This window comes from Cervus canadensis, chromosome 5 (assembly GCF_019320065.1).
Source record: "Cervus canadensis isolate Bull #8, Minnesota chromosome 5, ASM1932006v1, whole genome shotgun sequence".
Lineage (NCBI taxonomy): Eukaryota > Metazoa > Chordata > Mammalia > Artiodactyla > Cervidae > Cervus > Cervus canadensis.
The window spans coordinates 83,961,672-83,988,640 of NC_057390.1; the positions used below are offsets into that span (position 1 = coordinate 83,961,672).

The 26,969-nt window shown below is 51.0% G+C and overlaps 1 protein-coding gene and 1 long non-coding RNA gene across 8 annotated transcripts; one reads left to right on the forward strand and one right to left on the reverse strand.

The window, feature by feature from the left end:
- Nucleotides 1-2,332: 2,332 nt before the first annotated feature.
- On the reverse strand, nt 2,333-5,727 carry ID2 (inhibitor of DNA binding 2). The gene is made up of 4 exons (XM_043469424.1): nt 5,529-5,727; nt 4,270-4,975; nt 3,885-3,948; nt 2,333-3,098 (listed from the first exon to the last, which is right to left on the reverse strand). The coding sequence occupies exons 2-3, from the start codon at nt 4,615-4,617 to the stop codon at nt 3,892-3,894; spliced, it is 405 nt and encodes a 134-aa protein (XP_043325359.1). The 5' UTR covers nt 4,618-4,975; nt 5,529-5,727; the 3' UTR covers nt 2,333-3,098; nt 3,885-3,891.
- Nucleotides 5,728-7,118: 1,391 nt separating this feature from the next.
- LOC122442096 lies at nt 7,119-16,326 on the forward strand. 7 transcript variants are annotated; one of them, XR_006269546.1, is made up of 4 exons: nt 7,119-7,207; nt 11,592-11,690; nt 11,777-11,857; nt 15,801-16,325. It is a non-coding gene; the product is annotated as an uncharacterized LOC122442096 (long non-coding RNA). The 7 variants fall into 7 exon arrangements; XR_006269543.1 differs by lacking the exon at nt 7,119-7,207 and adding an exon at nt 7,591-8,230 and having other exon boundaries at nt 11,559-11,690; nt 15,801-16,326; XR_006269541.1 differs by lacking the exon at nt 7,119-7,207 and adding an exon at nt 7,593-8,230 and having other exon boundaries at nt 11,563-11,690; nt 15,801-16,326.
- Nucleotides 16,327-26,969: the final 10,643 nt, after the last annotated feature.

Genomic DNA, 26,969 nt, shown 5'->3' on the forward strand with positions numbered 1-26,969 from the left:
ACTCACCCCTATTCCTTTAACACAGCATTGAAGATTCTGGCTAAAGTGCTTAAATAATTCAGAAAGAAAAGAAAAAAATTCAGTTAAACAGAAGCTTAAGGTAAGAGAAGGGAGAACGTTCGGGCTTTCGTTGGACTTCACAATTCATTTTTCTCCACAATCCCCTTATCATCTATTTGAGGCCAAGGATCACATCTGATACTTTAAAAAAAAATCCTGGTGTCGAGTTGGTGGTAGATACTAGTTTGCAAAAGGGATCTTATCCAAATTATGAAGTAGTAAAGATGAAATGAGTCGCATGTGGTTTCCACTGTACATGTGCTGGAGAAGTAAGCTTGCAGAACACCATCCTTCATTTTCAAAAGGCTACATCTCCCTGATGCTAACACCGCATCTAAGCCTCAAAGCCCTTCGCCCGAGAGGACCACCGCTCGCGAACTGCCCTCTTCGCGGTGGCCAGCAGGTGGCGCCCGGCCTCCACCGGCCGGACCCGAAAAGGCTAGCCAGGCTCCGGCGCCCCAAGTCCCCTCGGAAGGGCGCCCGTTTCCCGGACGCGGCTGCTCCCTTAGGTCGTCGATCGAAAGGCGCGAACGGCCCGCAACTCCTACCGACGGTGCGGGCCCGGCCCACCCCACGCTTCCCCCGCAAGACCAGGGAGCCCTCGCGCGGGGGACCCCTCGGTCCGGGTCAGACACGGTCTCGGTCCGAGCCGACCGCGGGCGGGGCACCGAACCTGGGATCTGCGCTCCTCGCCCCCCCAGAAGGAAAGGACGCGGGTGGGCAGCAACCTGGCCTGGCGCTTCCCCCCCTCGCCGCTCCCAGGTGCAGCCTCACGCGGGGTGGCCCGTCGTGCCGGGCGCTGGAGGGGCGGAGGACGGGTGGACCGACGGCCGGGTCCAGTCCTGAAGGGCGGCCACGGTGGGGATAACCGGCTCCGCAAGGGGCCCGCCACCGGAGCCCGGGGATATGATGATCCACGACAACGGCGACGGCCCCCGGATCCAAGGACCTGCCCACCTGCGGACGAGGATGCGGCCCGGGGGCGGGGACGATGCGCAGAGCGCGGGTGAGGAGCAGAGCTGGCCCGGGCGGCTGCACGCCCACCCCAATCCCCCCGCCCTGGACGGGTGCAGGAACCCGGCGAAGCTGGGACTGCCGGGGCCCCCGCCCCCGCCCCGCGCTCGGGCCGCGATGGATTTCGTGTCGGGCCCGGAAACGCGGCAGTCGCCCGGGGCAGACTCGCCGGCGCCACCCGAACACCTGTTTGGCTGGGCCTGAGACGGTGGCCCCAGGTGAGACCACCCCCCGCCCCGCGCCCCATCCTCACCGGCCCATCTTCCCAGCTCCTTCTCCAGGTCCCGTCCACCCCGAACCGGCCTTCCGAGCATCCCACCCCCACCCTCAAGCCACACGCCCCGGCGGAAGTGTCTTCCAACATGAGAAGGTAGTATCAATATACGGGGATACAGATGAATTGTAAACACGTACCTACACTAGCTCTGCATTTTGAAGCCGGTCCCAACGTTGCCACGTGAGGGATGCGGTGGACACAGCACTCAGATCCTTCCCTGCGCAGTCCAAGCGCAGCCAAGGATGAAGGGCGATTTAAAGATTTAAACAGAAACCTGTCTCGGAGCCCCGGCAGGGCCCAAGCCTCCTCCCCAGGCTGGTTGAGCTACAGGTGCAGGAGGGAGCTCGCGGCCATATTACAGCTTCATCCCCAGGGCCAAGGGGCCTTAGGAGCAACCAGTAGCATGGAGGGTTTTTTTTTGGTCCCACCTCTAAATCTTAAAATCAGGTTCGGAAATTCTGTGGATTCTTTTCTTTCCTGATTAACAGCAGTTTCATCTGCTGCAGAAGTGTCTTATCCACTCGGACAACTCGTCCTCCAGATTCCACATTTATTTGAACCGTCATCTAAAGTGTTCTTTCCTGATTAACAGCAGTTTCATCTGCTGCAGAAGTGTCTTATCCACTCGGACAACTCGTCCTCCAGATTCCACATTTATTTGAACCGTCATCTAAAGTGCTAGGAGTCCCCACCACAGTAACTCTTGGGTTGGAAACCCCACCCCAAGGCACAGAACTTTTTCCTTGACAGACTAAGAGAAACTTCTGGGTTTACAGATTCCCCAGCACGGTCAGCTCCCCTAAAAAGCAGCAACAGCCCTTTGCCCCAGAGTGCTAGCCCTGACCACACATCTATCTGATAAGGGCCTTCTCTGCACTGCAGATTCCAAGACTTAGGGGTGGTAGAAGCGATGAAGGAGGAGGGATTAAATAAAATGGCGAGATAGAGACAGAATCTTAAAAATCATTCAGAATTCAGGCATTGACTTCAGACATGTTTTATTATAATCTTATACAGTCTACATAAATTTGAACTTGTATTTATTTGGGTTCAGTTATAACATGGCATAAAAATCAAAGCACTGGTCCTCTGAAATAAAGCAGGCAATCACCATTCAATAAACACACTTGATTTATTTTGTATAAAAGGGTTAAGTTTACAACTAAACTTTTATAAAAAGTTTAGCATGAATAAGTACATCATTACACTTTATATGCAGAAATGTACATTTCTGCCACTATACAAGAAAACTCTAATTAAAGAGTTCACAAGGTTTCACTCAATATATATATATTTATATATAAATATATACACAGCATTCAGTAGGCTTGCGTCAAAAAGGTAATTTCTGACCAAAAGACTTCATTTAAGTAACTGAATACTGGATCCTTCTGGTATTCACGCTCCACCTTTGAAAAAAGGCAAAGTCTGCTTAAATTGGGCAATTCCTTGTGATTTTAACGTTTTCGCTCCCCATGGTGGGAATAGTATATAAAGAAAACCTTCCAACTGCAGAAAGGGCATTTAAAAGTCTTTTTCATAAATAACTAATATCACAGTCCAGGTCAGAAAACACCCTGGGGAAGTTGATCATTCTTAAGTTTTCCTTCCTTTTTTCTTTTTTTTAAGGTCCATTTGACTTGTTGTCCTCCTTGTGAAATGGTTGAAAAGTAAGTTCAGCGCCTTAAAAGAGCCTGTGGATTTGTTGTTGTTGTTGTGCAAAGGGGAAAAAAAAAGTCATGAACACCTGCAAGAGATCGGGAGAGAAAGGACTGTTTAGGAGGTTTTAACCTAAGGGCAGAGGCAGGCAGACTGGCGCCTGGAGGAAGCCGCAGTTTGAACATTTAACCAAACACTCAAACATTGGGCAAACCCTGGCGTCCAGATGCAGCGCACACACTCGGCCTGGACAGCGCAAATTAAACATGAAAATAGCAGAGGCTCAGGGGAAAACTTCCCAACGCAATCTCCTATTTGGATCTCCAACGGCAGTGCTTACAGGCGCCAGTCTGCTTCTTGTAACAATTATTTGATTGAAAACAGCCCTTTAGTTAACAGATAGGGAAGTCGGAATCCCACATCACAGGGTCTGAGACACAGGGTAGCAATGCTCAGCTAGCCGAATCCCAGGGGGCTGGAGTTTTGGGGAAGGAGGATCCCTATGGAATTTGCGGTGATAAGATTAATTATATGGAGGTTAGTACTTCATAGTACCAGAGCAATAGCAGAAAACAGCCGGGGCATGTTACAGGCGCACAAGAAGCCAGTATGTATTCCCCTTCACCACCTTGGGAGTAAGTTACAGGCATTGATTTTTTTTTTTTTTTTAAAGAAAAACGTTCTGGGATTTTGAGTAACAGGAACTAGATGGCCCTTCATGTCTAGTACGTGTAAACAATGTACTGCATGCAACATAACGAAGTACACGTTCACTTACCAAATCCCCCAATTTTACAGACACGCAAGTACCCACGCGCGCACACACACACTCCAAGCGCCAGTTCATCAACGGGGGACACAAGCAGACACTCACCATTTATTCAGCCACAGAGCGCTTTGCTGTCATTTGACATTAACTCAGAAGGGAATTCAGAAGCCTGCGAGAGAAAGGGGGGGAAAGGCACGAGACGTTAGACAACCTTAAGGAGAAAGAACCTTTAAAAAAAAATAGTTTTATTTTGAACAGCAAGTTCCAATAACCCACGTTTATGTTGAATTCAGACTCAAAGGCATTAACATGTCATAACTTAACAATTTCACGCACACGACTCCTTCCACAGCAGATTTGTTTTTTTTTTTTAAATGACAATAACAGGGATAGTGATGATAAAGTTATTAGCCCATCTGTAAGTCAGCGACTTGGGCCCGCCGCCTGACAACGGCTCTACCAGAGCATCGCTGGGGGGAGCGGGTCTTACCTGCAAGGACAGGATGCTGATGTCGGTGTTGAGGGTGGTGAGCGGCGTCCTAGACGCCTGGCTCTGTCCGGGTCGCTGGTGGTGCAGGCTGACGATGGTGGGGTGCGAGTCCAGCGCGATCTGCAAGTCCAAGATGTAATCGATGACGTGCTGCAGGATTTCCATCTTGCTCACCTTCTTGTTTTGCGGGATGCTGGGCACCAGCTCCTTGAGCTTGGAGTAGCAGTCGTTCATGTTGTACAGCAGGCTCATCGGGTCGTCCACCGGGGTTTTGCTCCGGGAGATGCCGAGGCCGTGGTCCGAAAGGCTGTTTTTCCTAACGGACCTCACTGGACTGAAGGCTTTCATACTGACCGCGGGGAAGGGAAGCGAAGCGATTGGGAGGAAGGAAGCGGGCTGCCCCGAAGCTCAGGCCGCCGCCGCCGCCGCCGCCGCCGCCGCTGCCGCCGCCGCCGCCTACAGAGCTCGCTGCGCTCGGCACCGCGCTCGGCTCAGAATGAAGCGGGGAGCCCGGCCCGGAGGCTTTTATACGCGCTCGCCGGGGCCACACGACCTGGCTTTCCCGAGCCCCCATTGGTGGAAGGAGGCGCGTCCATCAGGCCAGGCGGGCGCGCCCATTGGCAGGAGCAGGCGCGAGGCGAGCGCTCGGTCCTTCCGCGTTCTCAGCCAATCGCCGTGGGGGTGGGCGGGACGGGCGCCAGACCAGCTGCGGTGGTAAATAGAGTACAGTGAGCGCGGGGCCCGGGGGGACTTGGGGGTGGGCAGGGGCCGGGTGAGGGCCGAGCACCGGGAGCAGGGGGGCGCGGACGCGGTGGGGGCGGGGACACCCCGGGAACGTAAGCGTGCACCCCAATTCCAATCCCGATCACTAGGCGGGACCCTCTCCCTAAAGGTGCCCCCCCCCGATGGAGGCTGCTACACCTCCAAGCTTTCAGCATCACTAAGATCACAGCACCACCGGCGGAGTCTGCACGGCAGAGGGGGAAAGCCACCACGGTTCCCCGCGCCTCCCGGAAAGTCATCAAGACGTTATAAAAAGCATTTCCGAAAAAGGGGAAAACGCAAATAAGTTTGCCATCGACAACTGCTGTTTGTAGAGTGAGATCGGCCTCTTAAGATCAGGAAAAGCTTTGTAAAAACAAAAACAAACCCCAAAACACCCACGCGCGCGCATTTCAACGACAGGTTTAAGCGTGGGATCGTGCAACCCGGAGCAACGCAGGAGGCAGTATTGTAAACTCTGTGAAATGAGTACTTACTGAATAACCGTGCTGATCGCTAAGGAGCTCGAGACACGGGACCCTTCCTGGGTTCCCTCTCTAGCACTGGGAAGGGCTATTGTAGTAAAGCTATCAATCGGAAATCATTAGGAGTATTTGCATATTGAAGCTGTATTTACATACACTACCCTTGAGAGGCTGCTGGTCCGCTCTGCAGTGTAGGTGGCAAAGGAAAGTGACTAGCTATGCACAGAGTGATTTCTGGTGTCACATTTCAGCGCCTGCTGTATTTTTAAAGTTTTGTACAGGTAGGTGGCCCCAGCCACGGTCACTATCTTCACACTGTTAAAAAGAAAATCTATCAGGTACCAGGTTGGGAATCTTTTCAGCACTAGCACTGGAGGGAGCTTCAGGTTGTGTCCTCCGCCCCCACCTTTTGTTTTCTTTCTAGAAATCTTTTAAGAACTCATTCCTGAGGTCTAAATACAAAACGGTTTGCAGTTATTTACTCAAATCCTTTTCAGTGAATTTACACGTAATTCTAGCTTAAGGGAAGACTACAGTAAATTACTTGTGTGTTTTGAAAATCATTTTTCTAGAATACAATAAACTAGAAGGTCTGAAAAAGCATTCTATTTTTAAGTATCTTGTTTACTTTTTTATCTCAGTCTGTATCTCCTCGGCCTTTAAGAAGGAGAAAGAGGGCAGAACTGGAGAAAAAGTAAAGCTTAATAATGGGGAAACAGTATATTTTCCTTCAATTAATGATTAATTCCTCAGCTGGTGGGCCAGCCGGTCTGGTCCTGGACACCAGCTACAGCCCTGTGCCTGCACTTCGGCTGCTCTCGAGGGAGGAAAAGTTGGTGGCGCTAGGGTAGATATCACCTTCCAAAAATCCAGCCATCTCAGGTGGGAGGATGGAGCTGATGGTTTCCTGACCAGCGGGAAATCTGCTCAGGGCCTGCCCAGCAAATGCTGTCTGCGACTTCTTTGCGAACAGCAGTGGAGTCCCCACCTCTCCTCTGATATTAAGTCTGGAAATGATTTCATCCCCGAGCCCCCACAGTTCGAACCTTTTGATGTACTTCGTGTGCATGTGTTTCTGTCACATACGTGCCACAGTGGAACAGATTTTGTTTTGACACTATTTTGGTTCATGATGTTATACTTTGACTATTTTACAATAATAGCCAATGTAAACAAACATCTTTGGGATTCTCAAATTATTACTTGTGATTCTTGGACATTGCAGCTCTGAGATACTGACGCATTCCTAGCTTTTTCCAAGGACACCGTATGTTAACATCCGTGCCAGCCTCATTATCCCTCCAGCCGGGCTCCGGGCTGCTTCCTAATGAGCGCTGTGCGGGATTACTTTACACACTCGTAAAGTTGATTAAGGCACTGCCTTCTCCCAGGCTCATCTGTGTACCCTGATGCAGTAAAGCTGCTAAATATGGTTAAAGTTTTCTGGTGTTTCTTCCTCTATCGGCCATGTCAGAGTCCACTCAGCCTGGATGAGTGGAATTCGGTTCGACTGGCAGGCCAACCAGTTCTATATTAATTTAAAGGTCAACTTAAGGGGACTATGAGGCTAAGTTCATGATTTTTCTTTTTTAAAGGCCTGAGTTCCTAGTACGTTCTGTCTCAGCAAGCCCAATACGACATTACCTTTAAAATTGTTTTCATCGGGAAAACGGTGTTGGAGCATTTTCGAGGTGGGTTACAAAAAAAAAATCTGTCCATTGGCGTCTCCGTGGGCTTCAATTTGAGGCCTCTAAAGCTGCAGATGGGCCCTGGATCTGCTAGATCCGTGGGTGGTGGGAAGGTGTGAATGGTTTCCGGTGGGGGGGTGGGGGGGGTGGAGATGCATGCCCCCCCTCCTCTACTTAAAGTCACACGCCGGCCCGGGAAGGTCGCCTAACCTGGTTCCAGGGCTTCACTCCCTCGGTCTCCACCCTGGGCCCCGCCGCCGGCTCCCAGGGCGACTGGCCCCTCGCGGTAATGAGAAGCAGCTCCGGGCCGGGCGCGCCAGGCTGGCGGGACAGCCTTTGCAATTCCACCCCCCACCCCCCGCCCCGCGTGATGCAACTGGGGGCGGGAGGAGCCTGCGGGAAGGCGGGGGGCGGGGGGGGTGCGGAGGAGGGGGTGTCTCAAGGTCCTCCTGGCACATCTGGCGCGCTGGGGAGCGCTCGCCTCTCTTCCCCCCGGTTTTGTTCTCCCAGCTGCGTCCATCCAGCCCGTGACCCCCCGAGCGAGCCCTGACAGGTGATGAATGCGCGGCGGCGGCGGCGGCGGCGCGCGGGCCGGGCCGCGGCGGGGCCGGGGCCGGAGCCCGGGAGCAGACTCTCTGGCGCCAGGCGCGTGACGCCGCCCATTCACGCCGCCCGGCCGCCTTGTCCTCGCGGCGCCGCTCAGGCGGCTGCCATGGCAACCGCGCCGTCACTCAGCGCGCGCGCCCAGCTGATCAATGCCTGCGAGGCCCGGCCGGCCCCGGCGCGCCCCGGCCCCGCCGCCCGGCCCGCGCGCACCTGCAGCCGCCGCGCGTCTTAAGTTTCCAGCGATTTGGGGCAAGGAAGGAGGACCGAGGACCGAGAAGAAAAGAAAAGGGGGGCTGGTTGGGAGAGAAGAAAACAAAAACAAAAACACACACACACACGAAAAGCCAGGAGAGGGAGAAGAAAGAAATCTTCCTTGTGCAGAGGAGGCGTCATGTGGCTTAGAGGTTGCCAAAGCAAAAGGTTTTGCTTTATTTTATTTGTTTTTGCAACCGAGGCGCTCAGGGTGGGGCCGGCGCTAGGGGAGGGCCGATGGGGAGAAAGTGTCTCAGTGGAGGGCGAGAGTGATTTATTCCTTGGGATCCTCGCGAGGAGGACTTTGATGCTGGACTCCCCAAAATACCTTTGCAGGGCCCCCTCCCTCCCGCCCCCCCATACTGCCCCTCCTCGAAACCTTGGGCAGTTGCCCTAAACGGCCTCCTCCCTTCGCCCTCCGGGAGGCTGGAGTTTGGGCAGCCGGGTCTCGCGGCTCCCAGCCTCCGCGCGCCGCCGACCCGCGTCTGCGTCCTCATTACCACTACAAAGCCGGGCAGACGTCGCCTCTTTCCAGAGCTGCGCTTTCAGCTGCGAACATCAAGAGGCCAGAAAAGTTCCAAGTGGGCCTGAGGATGCAGACGCCGCCTCGGTCCTGGCTTTATCTCTAGGGAAAGTTCCATTTTAAGAACCAGATGCCAACATTCCCGGACAGTTTATGGGATCCGGATCCCTCGGGGTGCGCATCCGCGGCTTAGAGTGTTAGCAGCAATTATTTATCGTCTGCCCTGGAGAGGAGGTCCTGAACACGGCTGTCCTCGGCGGACCCTGGGGGTGGGGGTGGGGTGGGGACACACGACTGTTCCCGCCGATCCAGTTATCTGGTTTAGCAGAGTTTGTTGTGGTTTTCGAGGAAACAGCATCTGGGTTACATAAGGATTCAAGTTTTTGCTTTGCTTGTTTATTTAATACCTTGGCAAGAGGGAACCCTTACTCTGAAACCAGATAACCGAATTTGGGTTTAAAACAGCCTTCGATGAGGGGCAACGAGAGGGGAAGAAAATGAACCAAACCACAAAAAGTAAACAAGGGGATGTTTATTTTTCTCCCTTTGGGTAGTTTTGAAGACCTGCCTAACCTCTTATTTCTCGTCGCTCACAGCTAATAAATTGCATTAACAAAGCGCTTCAGCTACTACCGTGGCTTAGCGGGCATCCCTCCCCCGCGCTGCCCCCACCCCGGCCCTAATTCCTTCTAGGATTCGCTCGCGGTCCTGTTTGCCCAGAGATCTCAAGAGCACCAGGAAAAACGGCGTGCTAAATCCAATTGCCTTCAACCGTCTGATCTCCTTGTAGGGAGATCACCTTTCAGCCCCGTTCAAAGAAAGCAAAGTTTGGAAAGTTTGGCGGAGGGGCCGATTTAACTACCAGCACGGCAAATATTTAGTTACAAACGCTGTGAGGTGCCCCGATTTGTGGCCGCGTTTGGCTTTCACAAAGGATTTTCCTGTGACTTTTGTTCCGGTCACCAAATTAAAAAAGAAAATTAACTTGAGCGAGAGATAAGAGCTTGGAAAACAACCCCCGGCCGCCCGCGAGCTGGCGGGCGCGGGGCTGGCGTCGCCGAGTCTGCGCCGCCCAGAGGCGCGCGTTGCGGGGGTCCGGCCCCCGCGGGGAGCCCGGGTCATCGCTCGGACCCCGGGCCGCCGCCCACCGTGCGCCCCCCTCGCGGCACGCAGCGCCCCGGTCGCCGGGCTGCCCGCCGGCGTCCGTGGGAAACCGCGGTAACCCTCTCCGGCCAGCGACAAGGGCGGGCTTGTCCGGAATCAGGCTGCATTTTAATATTATAATACGGCCCCCAAAGCAAAACTCGCGGCCCCGGTTGCGAGTCTCTAACAAGAAACACATTGTGCGCCTTTTCTTTTTTTTCCGCCTTTTTGGCCGAAGCCACATTGGCGCGCTGGCCACGGTACTGTGAGCCAAGTCCATGACTTCAGAGGGGAGGAACCCGCCTGCCCCGCACCACGTGCGCGCCCGGCCCGGATGGCCACCCCGCCGCGCCCTGCCGCCCTGTCCCGCCGACAGGTCAGGGGCTCCGGCCGGGGCCGGGGCCCGCTCGGAGGACACTCGTCCTGCGCCCGCGGCGCTCTGGCCCCTGCCTTTTCCCGACCCGGGGAGGTACCCAGGAGCCGCCAGTGCGGGCGGCTGGTGGACGGGCTTTATTTTAAAAAACTTTGACAGCCTTCTATCTCCCCCACCCCCAAGTCCTTGGGGCTTTTACGCCCAGGTTCTACCATCCCTCTTCCCTAAAAAGTACAATTTACAGTAGACCTTCTCTCAGCTGGAAATAGCCCGAGGGTTCTGCAAGCCCTCTGACCCCTGTCCCATGTCACTGCTGTCCCTGTCCAGAGGAGGTGACAGGATCTAGGGCTGCATTTTCAGGGAGGTGAGTGCTGGGGACCTGTGGGGGCGCCCCGGGAGGAGCAGTCCTGGGCACCCACCTTCAGCCCGATGGTGATCACACTGTCTTCCCAGCGCTGCTGATGTCAGGACCCTCATCTGTTTCGATGCCAATGCAGCCCATCAACCAGACTCTTTATACCGGTTGAATTAAGTGGTCCATTTCATCTTAACCATTTCTGCCTTTCCTGGAGTCTTTGCGAAGAGCACAGATACATTACATTTCAAAGCAAAAAGGGAACCGTGATGACCCTCTCTATTTTAAAATTTTTATTGGAGTACAGTTGATTGATGGGGCTTCCCAGGTGGCTCAGTGGTAAAGAATCTGCCTGCCAATGCAGGAGAGGCAGGGAGGAGACCTGGTTAGATAGCTGCGGGGCAAGATCTGGAGAAGGAAATGGCAACCCACTCCTGGAGAATCCCATGGACAGAGGAGCCTGGTGGGCTACAGTCCATGAGGTTGCAAGAGTCCGACACCGTTTAGCAAGTGAGTGCGTGCACACACACATACGCACACAACTGATTTACAATGCTGTGTGAGTTTCAAGTGTGCAACAAAGTGAATCAGTTATACACAAGTATGTATCCACTCTTTTTTTTTTTTTTTGTATCCACTCTTTAAGATTCTTTTCTGTATAGGCTATTACCCGGTATCGAGTAGAGTTCCCTGTGCTATACAGTAGGTTTCTTTTTTTTTTTTTAAGTCTTTATTTTCATTTTCTTCTGTTATGTGTGTGTGTGTGTGTGTGTGTGTGCGCGCGCGCGCACACGCGTGCGTGTTAGTTGCTTAGTCCTGTATGCTCTTTGCGACCCCACGGTTTCTCTGTCCATGGGGATTCTCCAGGCAAGAATACTGGAGTGGGTTGCCATTTCCTTCTCCTACAGTAGGTTAGTGTGTACCTGTCAGTCCCAATCTCTCAGTTTTATCCCCCTAACCTCCTTATCCTCTGGTAACCATGAGCTTGTTTTCCAGTGATGGCCCTCTCTAAGGGGAGGTTAATCGTTCACCCTGGGTAAGAACAATCATTTACAAGCTCATCACAGCTTGCCTGTTTTGCTCTTCACTTTGCCCCCATGAGTTAGGAGAGACAGATGCTGCCTCCATTTTACAGGAGAAGCTGAGGCATAGAAGAACAACAGACGCCTCTGTGAGCCCACACTCCCTAGAATGGTACCTGTGATGATCCAGAGGTATGTGACCTTGACCTCAGGTGGGATGTCAATTACTTTTTTAACCTTGAAATTTGTTCCAGTCCTGCAGGGAATTTATAAAACACTTTGCTTTCCCCTTCCTCAGGTATTAACACCAAGGGACTGAGCCTGACTCTCTATTGACAGAAGTTCAACTCAGGTCTGAGGAGTTTACTTCTTAGTGCAGGTAACCTTTACAGACAGAGTCCTGGGGCCCACATCTCTAGAAATTCTGCTTAATTGGGTTTGGTGAGTGGCCCAGGAAATGCTGAGGAGACATGGATGCAGGTGGTGCAGGTTCCACCCTGATGAAATGACAGGTAATCTGTGCGATCAGTCCTGCAGCAGCTGCAGTTCGCCTGTTCCTCTTGAGGACCCATACATTTGTTTTTTGGAAAGCCCAAGAAGATAAGGAAGACAAGGGGTATGTTGCATTTACCCCCATCTTTACTTTCTCCCTTGTTCAGTCTTCCTTCCTGATGTTCCAGTATTCTTTCTTTTGAAGGAAATTTTTTACAGTTTTTTTTTTTTTTTAATTTATTTGTTGGCTGTGCTGGGTCTTCGTTGCGGCAGGTGGACTTTCTTTAGCAGCTGCAGGCGGGGGCTACTCTCCAGTTGCGGTGCACGGGTTTCTCATTGCAGTGGCTTTTCTGCAGGAGAGCATGCGCTCTAGGGGCATGCGCTTCCGTAGTTGTGGCACCTGGGCTCAGCTGTTCCCAGGCGTGTGGAATCTTCCTGGACCAGGGCTCAAACCTGTGCCCCTCACGTTGACAGATGGACTCCGAACCATTGGCCCATTAAGGACATCCTTTTTAAAATATTCATTTATTTGGCTGCACCAGGTCTTAGTTGTGGCACGTGGGATCTAATTCCCTGACCAGGGATCAAACCCAGGCCCCCTCCGTTGGGAGCACAGAATCTTAGCCCCTGGACCATCAAGGAAGTCCCTCCAATATGCTTTCTTTTATTATTTCCTTTCTTGTCCAAGGGCATCCTTTAGACATTGTTTAAGGGTAGGTCTGCTGGTGACAAGCTCTCTCAGTTTCACTGCGTCTGAGAAGGTCTTGTTATCTTCTTGATTGCTGATAGATGTTTTTGTTGGATCTAGACTTCTGGTTTAGAATTCTTTCCACATTTGACATGCTATGCCACTTTACTGTAGCCTCTATGGTTTCTGATGAGAAATCTGCTGTTTCTCAAATTGTTTTTTCCTTTGTAAATAAGATGCTTTTTCTCCCTGTTCTTTGTATCTTCTGTTTTCAGAAACGTGTCCATGATGTATCTTGGCAAGGATTTCTTTGTTTTTCCATTTTGAAGGTGTCTCAGCTTCTTGACTCTGTAGGTTTAAGTCTTTTGCCAAATTAGAAAAATTTTCAGCCATTATTTCTTAACATACTTTGTCAGCCCCTCCCTCTTTCTCCTCTCCTTCTGGGGCTCTGATGACAAGAATATTAGATCTTTTCTTATAGTCCCACAGGTTTGTGAGGCTGTGCTTTTGTGTGTGGGGGGGGTGGTGTTCTACTTTTTCTGATGGTCAAACTGGATTATTTCTATTTTTATATCATCAAGTTTTCTACTTTGGCCACCTGATTGGAAGAACTGACTTACTGGAAAAGACCCTGATGCTGGGAAAGATTGAAGGTGGGACGACAGAGGATGAGATGGTTGGATGGCATCACCAACTTGATGGACATGAGTTTGAGCAAGCTCGGGGAGTTGGTGATGAACAGGGAAACCTGGTGTGCTGCAGTCTATGGTGTTGCAGAGTCGGAAATGACTGAGGGACTGAACTGACCTGATGTTCAAGTTCACTGATTCTTTTCACTACCCTCTCCATTTTGCTTTTTGAATACATCCAATGAGTGTTTTGCTTTGGCTATTGTACTTTTCATTTTGAAATTTTCCATTTGGTTCTTGTCTGTATCTTTTATTTCTTTACTGAGATTTTCTATTTTTTCCATTTTTTGGAGAGTATTCAGAATTGCTCCTTGAAAGACATTTTTTTTTTTTTTTTTTTTTTGTGGCTGCTATAAAATCCTTAATAGTTAATTCCAACATCATGTCAACTCAGTGTTGGCAACTGTATTCTTTTCCCATTCAAATTTAGCTTTTCCTGTTTCTTAGAAAGAAGAGGGATGTTTGTTTGAAACCTGGACTTTTGGGGTATTATGAGACTCTGGATCTTATTTACATCTTCTGTGAGAGCAAGTCTCTGCCCCCACCACCCTGGCTGGGGGTGGGGCGGGGTGGTGGTGGTGGTGGGTGAGGGGAGACATGCCTTGGCTTCACCCTTCATGGTGGAGGGTGAAGACCTATTGCCTCCGGAAGGGTGTGAATGCCCCAGCTCCCCACCCAACCCCCGCTGAGACCACCCCGTGGGGAAGGGGAGCAGGGCCTGGTTACTGCTGGGTGGGGGTGAGAGTCCAGGCTCCCGTGTGATCTCTGTTGACATTCTTGAGGGGGCTCCTTGCCGAGGAGCGCCGCTGCTCCCCACCCCACCATCTGTATCACCACCCTGTCGTGGAGGGAGGCTGAGATGCAGACTCTCCACTCGGCCTTTGTGATGGAGGTGGAGTTGGTGCCTCGGCTGTATCTGCGGTGCTTCTTTCGAGTCACATAATTATTGTCTGGAAGTTTGCTGTCTTACCAGGCTGCCTCATTCCTGGTCCACTGCTTGAAAGTACAGGCTTTTCTTTGTCTTTTTCCATGTCCACTGATGCTTCTGGGTACCTACTTCCCCAGCCCCCCGTCCAGGATATAAGAAGCATGAAGAAAACCCAGGGAAAACATCGCCATGTCCTTCCTTGGGCCCCAGAGTAGGCAGCTAGTCTGCCCTTCTCTCCGCCTCACAGAGTCTCCCGATGTCTGTTTTCTCGCTGATCTCCAGGCAGGAGGCTCTCCTTGGCAGGAACGAGGAGAAGCACATCTACTCCATCTTGCCTGAAATAGAAGTACCAAATGTTTATCATTTAATGAAATAGAAAACATGAAGCAATGGTCTCTGTTTGAAGAAAGCTATTCACATTTCTTTATTGTTTGGATTTGCAAGTACTTTCCCAGGTACATTATTTCATCAAGCCCTGGATTTAAAAAAAAAAAAAAAAAATATGATTTAACTGTTGCTTTCATCAAGCCCAGTTGGGCCCTGACAGCAGGTGTGTGGAGGCATCCTTGAGTCTGATCGTTGTCGAGTCCCCAGTCTAAATGAGTATTGTCCTTGCCCTTGGCTGGAAGAATCGCTTAGAATTCTTTTCAGTGGAGTCTGATTCATTCCGCTAGCACCGTCTGGGTCCTGGCTAGCTGGGCAAGCTGGAGGGATCTTTCCCCTCCCACGGCAGGGGTCTGCTCATGTTGCTCATGCTGCTGGCGCTCCGGCTCTATCATTTCTCCTTGGCCCCAGTGGCATGTCTGCTGGGCACCTAGCTCAGAGGGGCCCCGTGCCTGGGGTTTAATGCTCTGCAGGTGTTATCTTGAGAGTCTTAACAATCTATCTTTCAGTTGTGTTTTCTGAGTGATATTTGATCGGAAAATGGAGTATGTACTGCGGGTTGGTGCCTGGGCTCTATGGGGGTCTTATCTTCCTACGTCCCTGGGTTCTTGCCACTTGTTCCTGCCTCTTGCTGATCCACCACTGCGCCTCTGACCCCCAGAACCCAGGACTGGGGGCAGGAAGGGTCGGAGTGGGTGAATGTGGCCTGCGTGCTGAGTTGCATACCAGGGCCCTGGGCACCTGAGTCTTTATTTGCCTAAGTATCCTTGTGACCAAGAAAATGCCATTAAATCACAAATGAACCTTGATGACAAGTAGAGAGAGATGTGGAAGAAAAGAAGAATTCTTTTTCTGCTGTTTGAATGAGGTGGGTGGGCTGCACTTTCACTTTGCAGTGGTCCCTGAAATTTATTTAGCTTGTCCTTCACCAGTAGCTTTTGAGGTCACTACTCTCCAAAGATGCCCCTTAATGAACTATGCTTCCAAGGGTTCAATGTGGGCGTCATCCTTCCCAGACTGGACCTGGGGAGGCCCTGTGCACCCAAGAGAATGCAGTGGGTGTGGTCCTGTGTGATTTCCCAGGAAATCGTCAAAGACGCCTTCTAGTTTCCACTTTGCTTTCTTGGCTCTTCTCTTACAGTCTCCATGGAAGAAATCTGGGCCTCTTGGAGTCCACCATGCTTTGGGGAATGCAAGCTCCCTTCATGGAGAGGCCACACAGAAAGAGCTAACAGAGGGAGGGGCCAGTCCTGGGCCCCACATCATCCCAGTTAAGCACCCCACTGTGAGTTAAGGAGACACCTTGGATGTCCAGCCTGGAAAGCTTGAAGGTGACCTCACCCCAGCCACTGACAGACCACGTTCAGCTGAGGATCCAAGCCTTGAGAATATGAGAGAAACTATGGTCTGGAACCACTATGCTTTGGAGCAGTTTGTTACACTGATGACTAAATTGCCACAAAAAGAGAAATTAGAGATGCGGGGGGCGGGGTTGGTGGTGAATCAGGGTTTCTAAGTGTAATCTTACACATGCATTGTAGCTGTAATCATTGATAACATATTTTGGCTTTTCCCCCCTGAAAGTTTTACAATAGATGATTTACAATGCACAAAATAAGTGTATGTTCATGTTTAACAAAAACACCTTACTTTTTAAAAGTGTCTGATGTTTTATTTGACATCATGGAGCATGTATTCAGGTATATAGTGTAAGTCTGCTTCCCCAGTGTCTCAGTGGTAAAGAATCCACTTCCCAATACAAGAGCTACAGCAGGTATGAGTTCAATATCTGTGTTGGGAAAAACCCTGGAGGTGGAAATGGCAACCCACTCCAGTACTCTTGCCTGGGAAATCCCATGGACAGAAGAGCCTGGCAGGCTACATACAGTCCATGGGGTTGGAAGGAGTTGGACACGGCTGAGCGTGCACACACATAGCGTGGGTTCATTTTTAACCAATCAGAATCCCTGCTCCCTTTTCCCTAATTTATAGTTTATCACCATAATGAATGACTATATTTTTTGAACCTAAACCAAGTAGGATAAATGGCCTGACTGACTCCAGGGCCCTGGAGAGGACACGAAAGCTGGGTGGGAGAGGAAGGTGACCATCTGTGGACACCCCTCCCAGTAAGAGCATCTGGGGCCTCCAGACATTCTAGAAACTGTATCATAGAAACATCTCATCACTTCTGAGCATTAAGATCTTATGGTGATTTTGGTGTTTTTCTTTACATGTCATGGGTTTGAGTGTGGAGCCATCAGGCTTCCTAGTTGGGCCCACGTTCTTCATCCCATTGTCTCACTGATTTGACTTCCAGGGACCCCTGGGGATACTGTTTTCCCCCTGAAAGACCCTGTTGGCATGAGGACTCTAAGGTTGAGTACCGAGAAAGGGGCTGGAGCTGCCAGAAAGCTGCCATCCGTCTTCCTGTGATGCCATCTCAGGGTGGTCATTTCTGGTCCTGAGACTGGAGTCAGAAGGGGGCTGGTGCAGCTACAGTTCATGAAGTCCTGCTCAGAAGCCCTGAGCCCTGCTTTCCCAGAGATCTTGGCCTAATCTCCAAAAACCCTACAAGACCCTCTGGGTAGGACCAGCTCACTCTCCATCTCACCTGTCGGGAAACTGCCCTGTCACCCGTCATGTCGACACAGCCAACAGGCGGGAGCCAGAATCTGGGCCTGTCCTGTCTGATGTCAAAGTCTCCTCTCTGCCCTGAGTTACTTAATAAGACTTTCTCAAAGTGTACTAAATCCATTTAACTATCATTGCAAGAAATGCTTGCTTAAAAAAAAGATAAAGAGGCACTGACAATGGATATTTTACAAGCATTTGAAACAACATTTTGAAATAAAATATTCCTAACCACCCTTACCATGTCTTAGGGTCCCAGTGAGCTGATGGTTGCCTGTAGCACAAAAGCCCACGCACTGTCGGTGGGGCTGGAAGAAGAGATGCTGAGACTGGAGCATCCCTGAGCGCAGGTGGTCCTCAGAGCAGCCTCCCCATGGGGAGCCCCCAGCACTGCAGCCCATGGTGTGTGATGTGGGGAGAGCGCAGGCCATTCTGACTCTGAGAATCCGGAGCACCTCGCTCTGGATGGCATTTTGAACATCCTCTGCCACCCGCTACTCCTTTTACCTTCAGTCTTCCCCAGCATCAGGGTCTTTTCCAATGAATTGGCTCTTTGCATCAGGTGGCCAAGGTATTGGAGCTTCAGTGTGCATCACACACGATACCTGGAAGAATGTAAGTGCTCAGTAAACACGGCTGGCAGACAAAATGCAGCCAATCTCCTTGGATTCATGTTTCAGGTGAACAGTGAATACTTTTTTAAGTGTGAGTGAGTCCCTGTAATTCACCTGTAAGTCTAGTCTAAGCCTTCTCAGTAAATATCACTATCACAGCAGCAAGTGCTCCTTATGACAGAACTAAGACATCCGTAAAGAAATAGAAACTGGCCTTACGTTTCCTAAACTCTGACTAGTTAAAATAACTGGGAGAGAAGATGTCTTTCACTAGCAGAACTCAGAGTAAAAGAGTTCTAATTTGGAGTCCTTGGGGACCAGAATGGCCAGAAGTGAGCCTCAGAGGGTTTATTTAAAAAGCCGAAATTTCAAAGACAGACAGGTTCACGGCCCCGCCCGCCTCTCTGCACAGGGCAGCTCCTTGTTTCCGTTACAAATTGATTTCCAGGGAAATACCCCTGGAGGCCTGTCTCCCCTGTGAGATAGGAGTCGAGACTCTAACAACCCCCCAGGTCATGTCTGCTGATCCAGGCCCAGCTCACGCACTGCTTGGAGTCTGTTTCTCGCTCCAAGTCCAGAGTGGGTGTCAGGGGTGGGGAGGCACCTCTCAGGCACTTGGTCTCTGCTTGATTCAGTGGCTCAGCCCTGCTCACCCTGCGCTTCCAAGGCGTCTGGGCTCATCTGCACAGAGCCAGAAGCAGGGAGAACTTGGACAGCCCCGTGGGGAAGCACTTGGCTGGATTTATGGATGAGGCCTGGACTTGGCTCAGAACACTGAACGTATCCCCTGGGCTGGAACGCGATCTTTCAGCATCAGCACTGCTGACACTTGGGGTGACGGTTCTTTGCCGTGGGGGGCTGTTCTGAACAGGATGTGCCCTGGCCTCTCCCCACTAGTTGTTGTTCAGTTGCTCAGTCGTGTCCAACTCTGTGACCCCGTGGTCTGTCGCCCACCAGACTTCCCTGTCCTTCACCAGCTCCCAGAGTTTGCTCAAACTCATGTCCATTGAGTCTGTGTTGCCATCTAACCATCTTATCCTCTGCCGCCTGCTATTCCTTTCACCTTCAGTCTTCCCCAGCATCAGGGTCTTTTCCAATGAACTGGCTCTTTGCATCAGGAGGCCAAAGTATTGGAGTTTCAGTTTCAGTGTCAGTCCTTCCAGTGAATGTTCGGGGTTGATCTCCTTTAGGATGGACTGGTTGGATCTCCTTGCTGTCCAAGGGACTCTCAAGAGTCTTCTCCAGCATCACCTCCCACTATTTCCTCATAGAAAACCCTCTCTCTGCCAGTGGTGACAACCAAAGATGTCTCCAGATGTCGCTAGATGTCTCCTGGGCGGGGGTGGGGGGTGGGAGGAGGGGGGTGGAGGAAAGTCACCCTGGCTGAGAATCACTGTCTCGTGGCCCCACCTGACTGCAGGGAGGCTGGGAAAGAGCCCAGATGTCTGATCGGGAAGAAAAGAAAGCTCATTTAGATCCTGCCGGCCAGTCTCTCTTTCTCAGTGACCTTGGGTGGTTCTTCTGGTGCTGTGGGGACACTGGAGGGGTCCAGTGCAGAGCTATTTCTACGGGTGGGGGGTAGGTAGCAGAGCCTGAGGGACGGGACAGGAGCTGCACAGGACTGGGGCAGGGGCAGGGGGAGCATCTGGAAACCAGCTGCCATTGTGGTCAACAGCCCTGAGTGTTTATTTGTGAGCAGATGAAGAGGAAATGACCAAATGAAGAGGAATATCCCCATCATTCTCAAACACTTACTTAAAAGATGTGACTGAGTTCCCAGGCTGCCCTGGGGTGGGAATGGAGGTGACCGGCTGCCGTGTCACAGGGAGGGGGCTTGATGTCCTTGTCTTACTTGAGGACCCTTGAATCATGCAGAAAGCAGAACAGATTGGGGTTCCCAGAGGTAAAAATCTGGGATTTGCTGTCTTCCTGGGAAGGGGCTGTCATCTGGAAGCCCAGTGAAAGGGTTATTCCACCGCCCGCATGGCATGCTGCGTGTGCACGTGATTATGCCTGGAAGAGGAAACATGTAGGAAGTTGTTTTCATAGCTTCTTTTTATTAGCGTTTATATGAATTAATGAGCATGCAAACAGATTTGGCAAAAATGTTGGTAGTAAAACAACCAATATGGTCTTAAAGAGGGAAGTCACCAGCTTGTGAGTAATCAGATCTTACCTTAGCTGGAAAAGAAGACAGGTTTTCCAAGCTCAGATATGCAGCCACTGTGAGTTGTGATATAGTAAAATAGAGCTCAAAGACAGGTTCTCTCTCACCCACCCATCCATCCACCCACCCATTCACCCATCCATCCACCCAATCATCCATCCACCCATCCATCCACCCACCCACCCATCTACCCATCCATCCACCCATCCACCACCCACCCATTCACCCATCCATCCACCCAATCATTCATCTACCCACCCACCCATCCATCCATCCACCTACCCACCCATTTACCCATCCACCCACCCACCCACCCATCCATCCATCCACCCACCCATCCATCCATTCACCCACCCATTCACCCATCCATCCACCCAGTTATTCATCCACCTATCAACCCACGCATTCACCCACCCACCCATCCATCCACCCACCTACCCATCCATTCACTCACTCATTCACCCATCCATCCACTCACCCACCCATCCATCCATTCACCCATCCACCCACCCATCTATACCATAGATCCATCCAGTATTTACTGAATACCTACTATGTATCAGGCACTTCTCCAAGAACTTGAGTATCATCAGTGAACAAAATTGATAACCATCCTGACCACCAGGATGTTACATCCTACTGGGGAGAGATAAAGAAACAAAACTGTTGAGTAAACCATAGAGGTTATTAGAAGATGATGAAGATTAGCAATAAAGCAGGGGTGGGAATGTGCAGTGCCAGTAGCAAGGTACAAAAGTGACCATTTCAAATAGGGTGGTCCTGGTAGGCTGCATGGAGAAGGTGACATTTGAACAGAGCCTTGAAGAAAGCGGTCTCCCCGGTCACATTGCTGGAACTTGAGTACAGCAATGGAGGAGAGGGCTGGGTAGTCATTAGCCTGTACCTGATCTCAACGACAACCCAACAGAAGCAGCCACAGATTTAGGGGCTCTGCTTTAGTGTGAGTCAGAAGCTGAGACTCAGAGAGGTTAGGTAACAAGTCTAAGGTCACAGAGACACTGAGTGTCAGGGTTAGGGAGTAAAGCCCGGGATGATAGATAGCACTTCCTGTGCATTTTTCAGTCAAGTGTGGGGAAAATAGTGAGGAAAGTTATCCTCAAGTGGAAGAGGGTAACAAAACCCATAGGCCACATTTCCACATCTGCTCAGAAATTGAGGGTTGTCTAGGCACTGGTGGGACTTGGCTGTTTTGTTCTTGAAAGCAGAGCCAGAGAAAAGCCAACTTGAATGATTTGGAAGCTTCTGGAATCTATGGGTGTGTAGACCCCCGCCCTCATCCAGCCTCTACCTAACCTGAGGGTAGGGAGAAGTTTAGGGCTGAGAGTACTTTATACTTTTACACAAGATTCCTGGGCAATCCTGGGATCATGTTTTAGGGAACACTCTTGGGATCCCCAGCTTCTTAGCAGAGGTAGAAAAATGATCACAGAACCTGCATTTTAGATAAGATCTCCCAGGTGATTCTTATGGCCAAAAAGTGACTAGAAGTGGTCATTTTGTTATCCCATGAAGGTTCCGACTTTGGGGACATTGAAGGAACTGTAGGTATTAACCACTCAAACTTACCCGTGTCCATTTAAATACACAGCTGCTCATAATCAAAGTCAATTAGTTCATTGACTTTTGAATGTATGCCATACAAGAGTCACACAATGTTACAGTGCTTAGTCACTCAGTCGTGTCTGACTCTTTGTGACCCCGTGGACTGTAGCCTGCCAGGCTCCTCTGTCCATGGGATTTCCCAGACAGGAATATTGGAGTGCATTGCCATTCCCTTCTCCAGGGGATCTTCCCGTCCCAGGGATCAAACCTGGGTCTCCTGTATTGCAGGCAGATTCTTTACTATCTGAGCCACCAGGGAAGCCCTCATACAATATTGGACAGGACAAATTTAAAAAACAACAACAACAATGTAAGCAATCCTTGTGTTTTGCTAGTGATAAAATTCTGGTTTTCATTTTTTTTTTAAATTTAACACTGTTTTTGTCTACATATGTCTTTAGTCCTGCTTATTGTTTTGGCTGCATCTCAGCTATGCTCTGCTGTAGGCAAAGTTCTAGAAATTCAGTATTAACAGGACTTTACTGTTTGGTGAGAGTCATGCTGCTCTGGCCTCTTGTGGAACCTTGGCCTGATTCGTCCAGTTCTGCCGTCCCCTCCCTGTCCCTCCAGGGAGGCCCGGCTGTGGCTGCCTCAGCTGTTTTGGTTGCCCTCTTTCCGGATTTCTCCAGGCGAGTGACTCAGCATGACTCAGCAACCTGGATTTAGGGGAGCCAGAATATTCTGCCATGCAGCCAGCATATGGTGAACATTCACACTGCTTAGAAAAATCATTGTAAATGAAACACACAGGAAAAAAAAAAAAAAAGCCCAGATTTCTTCACACCCAAACCAGAGATCAGGCCAAGGATGAGGAGGACAAGTTGAGAAGGGGCCGGCTGGCTGGGGCCCCAGAGCAGAGCGGCTGCCTTAGAGGGGAGCTGCGGAGAAAGAAGCAATGACACCTGGCCTTCCAGGTGGAGAGGGGCCCAGGCAGGGTCTCCTCCCGTGAACAAGAAGACAGCTGGCAACGAATAAACAACGCAAATGCATTCATTTATTGTGGGGAAAAGTACCCTTTATTCCCAACTTTTAAGCTCAGTGACTCTTTAGCTTCTCTTCGTCCCTTTTCCTTTCTCAGTGGCATGAAGGCCTGGCTCTTTAAAAGGGCCACCGAGCCGCTGACACTTGGCCGTCTCTCCAAGTGGGATTTTGAGGCTGTGAATCCTGCCAGGAGGGCCCTTCTGACACCCCTCCTTGGAAAGCCGGCTCGAGCTCTCGGTCGGTTTCTAGGGTCATTGTGTTAAGCCTCCGGTTAAAGAACAGCCTCTTTGAAGCAGCTGGTTTGGGCTGGCCTCCTTGTCCCGGGATGGTTTCTCGGTATTTCATGCTCACGTGACTGAGAACATACACTGGATTCCTCGCCTTTTAGAGTCTGCTGTTTTCTTCTTCTGAAGTAGCTTGTTATGCTTCAGAAAGATTTTGCTTTTTAGGTCATAAAGTGGAGCTTGAAAACTGGAAGAGGCTTTTTTTTTTTTTTTTGCATGTGTATGTTTTAATGTCTTGACTCTGTGCTGAATGTTTGAAGGGTCTTGGAGCAAGAGATGGGAACTTGAAGCTGGCGTGGAGAGGTTCTGTAGGATGTCCAGCCCATGCTAAAGGAGCAGCACTGAAGGGTCAGTCTTGGGCTTGGGGTTAAGCCCTGAGGCAGATGGACTGGGTGGCTTTCAGGCAATCCCTCTCCTGCCAACCTGGTTTGGTTCTTTGAACAACAGCTAATGCCCTTGGAACATTCTCACAGAATAAGCTCCCTGAGAGCAGGGCCTGGTTCATCCTTTGTACCCGGGTATCCCAATGCCAATGAAGAAGGAAATGGCAACCCACTCCAGTATTCTTGCCTGGAGAATCCCATGGACAGGGGAGCCTGGTGGGTTACAGTCCATGGGGTCACAAAGTCAGACATGACTGAGCACATATGCACCTCTGTGTGATGTATAAATAGATAACCAACAGACACCTACTTTATAGCACAGGGAACTCTACTCAACATTTTGTAACAACTCATAAGGGAAAAGAATCTGAAAAAGAATACACCCACATACTGAATCACTTTGCCCTCCACCTGAAACTAACATAGTATTGAAAATCAGCTACACTTCCATTTTTAAAAAAGAAAAGTTCTCTGCATCAAAGAGCATTCACTGATTCTTACTCTGAAACAAGGGGTCAAGGACCTCCCTGGTGGTCCAGTGGCTAAGACTCTGTGTTCCCAATGCAGGGCTCCTGGGTTCCAGCCTGGGTTCGATCCCTACGACCAGGGAACTAGATCCCTTGTGCCACAGCTAAGATCTGTTGCAGCCGAATAAATAAATAGTAAAAAAAAATCATAGGATGCCATTTGAAAAAAAACAAAAGACATCAGTGTTTCCACTTCCTCCCAAATCAGCGGGAACGTGGCAATGAGAAGACCTGCATGTGTACTGAAAAATGTTTGCTGAGCAAGGGGTCCCAGGGAGAAGCAAGAGCTGAACGGAAGTGCCGGACATCCACCGCTGAGCAAGGACTGTGAAACCATTCATGGATGGATTTTGACCGTCAGGGAATAGATACCAAATGTGTTTTGATCCTGTCAGGATCAAGAGAAAAACCAATAATTCAGTGATTGCTTTTTTTGGTTTTTAAAATTATTTATTTTAATTGGAGGCTAATTACTTTACAATATTGTAGTGGTTTTTGCCATGCATTGACATGAATCAGTCATGGGTGTACATGTGTCAGTGATTACTTTTTAAAAACATGTGACACTCACATGGCCTGAGTTTCATTTTGTTGTTTAATTTTTAACCGATAGTACTTCCTTCCAGCTTGCTTCTGAAAGAAAATTGTATTTAGAGGTGACCTGCTGTTTACTAGAGAAGAGGGAAGACAGCATGGGACTTCTTAAAGCTGTCCCAGTTTTTTTTACATCGTACTGTTCCCCTGCCCCACCATGTAAAGCCTTCTGGGAATTTGAGTAAATGTCAGCTCTGATATTTGTCCCATTCCCCTTCCCTCCACTACTATGGACTGAGTGTTTGTGTCCCCCACAAATTCATTATGTTGAAGCCCCACACCCCAATGTGATGTTCTTTGCAGGTGGTCCTCTGGGAGGTGGTCAGGATTAGATGAGGTCATGCGGGCAGGGCCCTCATGGTGGGGTCATTGTGCTTCTAGCCCAGTGGGTAAAGAACCCATCTGCAATGTAGGAGGCGTGGGTTCGATCCCTGGGTCGGGAAGATCCCCTGGAGAAGGAAATGGCAACCCACTCCAGTATTCTTGCCTGGAGAATCCCACGGACAGAAGAGCCTGGCGAGCTACAGTCCAGGTGGGTCGCAAAAGAGTCGGACACGACTGAGCAATTAACAACAGCGATGACAAAGAGGAGACGCCAGGGAGCCCGTGGCCCCCACCCCGTGGGAAGGGTGGCTGCGACCCTGAGGAGGGCGGAGGGCTCTTGCCAGACCCTGGACCTGCTGACATCATGATCTAGGATTTCCAGCTTCCAGAACTGTCAGAAGAAATGTTTGTCTCTAAAGCCCCAGACTGTGCTATGTTGTGACAGCAGCCCGAGCTAACACTCCCCACCTCAGACCTGGGTCCCGGCCCTCCGAGGGCCGTTCCTTCTGGGAAGTTGTGGCTGACCGGGGCCCAGGACCAGACATCTGACCCCTCGCCGCTGCCCCGCCTCCTGGGTCATGTCCTGACTCTGACGGGCCTGCAGGCCCGCAGGTCCTGCCCTGGCCCGTTGTCCAGCCTGAGCTCCTGCCCCGCGTACTTGCTGCCCCTGGGACACTGGTTCACACTTGTGCTGGGTGGGGGTTTGCTGGCGTCCATCCAGCTCTCTGGGGCTCCCTTCACGCCCCCTGAGGGTGGCCCCAAGTATGGCCTCTCAAATGTCACTTCCTCTGGAACCTTCCCTGGCCCACTGGGGCCCCCTCCCTCTAGGCCTTGGCCTTGACCTTAGCGCCGCTGGGAATATCAGGGATGCCAATGATCAGACCTCACCCCAGAGATGAATCAGAGGCCCTGGAGAGGGGTCAGGGGGTCTGTGCTGATTAGGTCTCTCCCCGGAGGGACTAGAAGAGAATGTGAGGGTCCTGTGAGGCTCCTCTGGCAGCCTCCTCCGCCTCCCCCATCCCCTGCCCACTTGGGTTTCAACAGAAGCCTTCAAACCCACCGGATGAGACTCTGTGTCCTAAAGGAATGCTCAGAGGAGCTAGATTGTCACCCATCGCTTAAAACCAAGGGTTCACCAGCCCACTGGAGATGAGGCCGATTTTGGCAGAAAGGGAGCTGAGTGTCCCTCAGTGGTTCCAGCTAAAGGCTGCTCAGTGACTGCCTTGGGTCCTGGGCTGCTGGCCAAGCGCACCTGATCGGACTGGTAGGCCGTGCCAATGAGGGCTGGTGGGGGAAGAAAAGGAGGTGGAAATGCTGGTGAAAGTCCGAGACTCCAGTGGAGGACGCTGCCTGGAATCCTGGTGCTGCTGGCTGCTTTGTCAGGCCTGGACATTTAATTTGTCGTGTTCATGGACTTGCAAAATGTTCCTGCCGGAAACAAACCCTGAAGGTCACTTTGTGCTGTTTTTAAAGTTACAGTTGAGAACAGAGTTCTCGGCCACTCTTGTCTCCCAGAGGCCTCAGTTCTCCCCGGGAACTGGATGCTCTCAGAGCCTGGAGGGGAGGGGGTCCTCTGCTCCCCTAAGCTGCTAGGGGGTGCGGGTGAAGATCCAGGGGTGCCAGGAAGTCATCAGAGTGGTTATGCCAGTTCCAGTAAGTCCACCCTGGTTGTTGGAGGCTTTTGGAGAACTGAGGATACGTAACTCCTTTTTACTCCTGATTTTTGCCCATTTCTTGGGCCAAAGGGAAATTTGCACTCAGTGCCCACTCTATCCAGCATTTGCCCTGCTGAGAAGTCAAAAACTTCACAGAGATCCATCTCTGCCCTCCCCCAGGGAGCTCACAGTCAGGGCCACTCAGGGGGCAGACGCGCATAACCCAGCCCCCTCCTCAACCTCGATGTTCCAAGCAGTGGTGTCAGGACTGGGGTCACCACATGAGTCACTCTCCAAAGCAGGATGCTTGTGAGGGGAGCCAGGGACACCATTCACAGTCAAGGACGACCCCACAAGCAGGCGTGAACTCAGACCCTCCTGGGCAGGCGAGGGGCAGGCTCGCCTTCCTGGGAACTGGCCGAGGGCAGTCATGAGGGATTGCCACTGTTGTCTGCCACCCGAGCAAAGACACAGCACACAGTGGCTGCCAGACTCTGCGCAGACACCTGTCTGTGTGCAGCAGA

Excerpts from the sequence above, each read along its gene's own strand:
- ID2 (XM_043469424.1), bottom strand. The coding sequence starts at position 4,617 with ATGAAAGCCTTCAGTCCAGTGAGGTCCGTTAGGAAAAACAGCCTTTCG. Across the intron at positions 3,949-4,269 it reads TCAGCATCCTGTCCTTGCAG|GCTTCTGAATTCCCTTCTGA; the intron begins GTAAGACCCGCT and ends TTTCTCTCGCAG.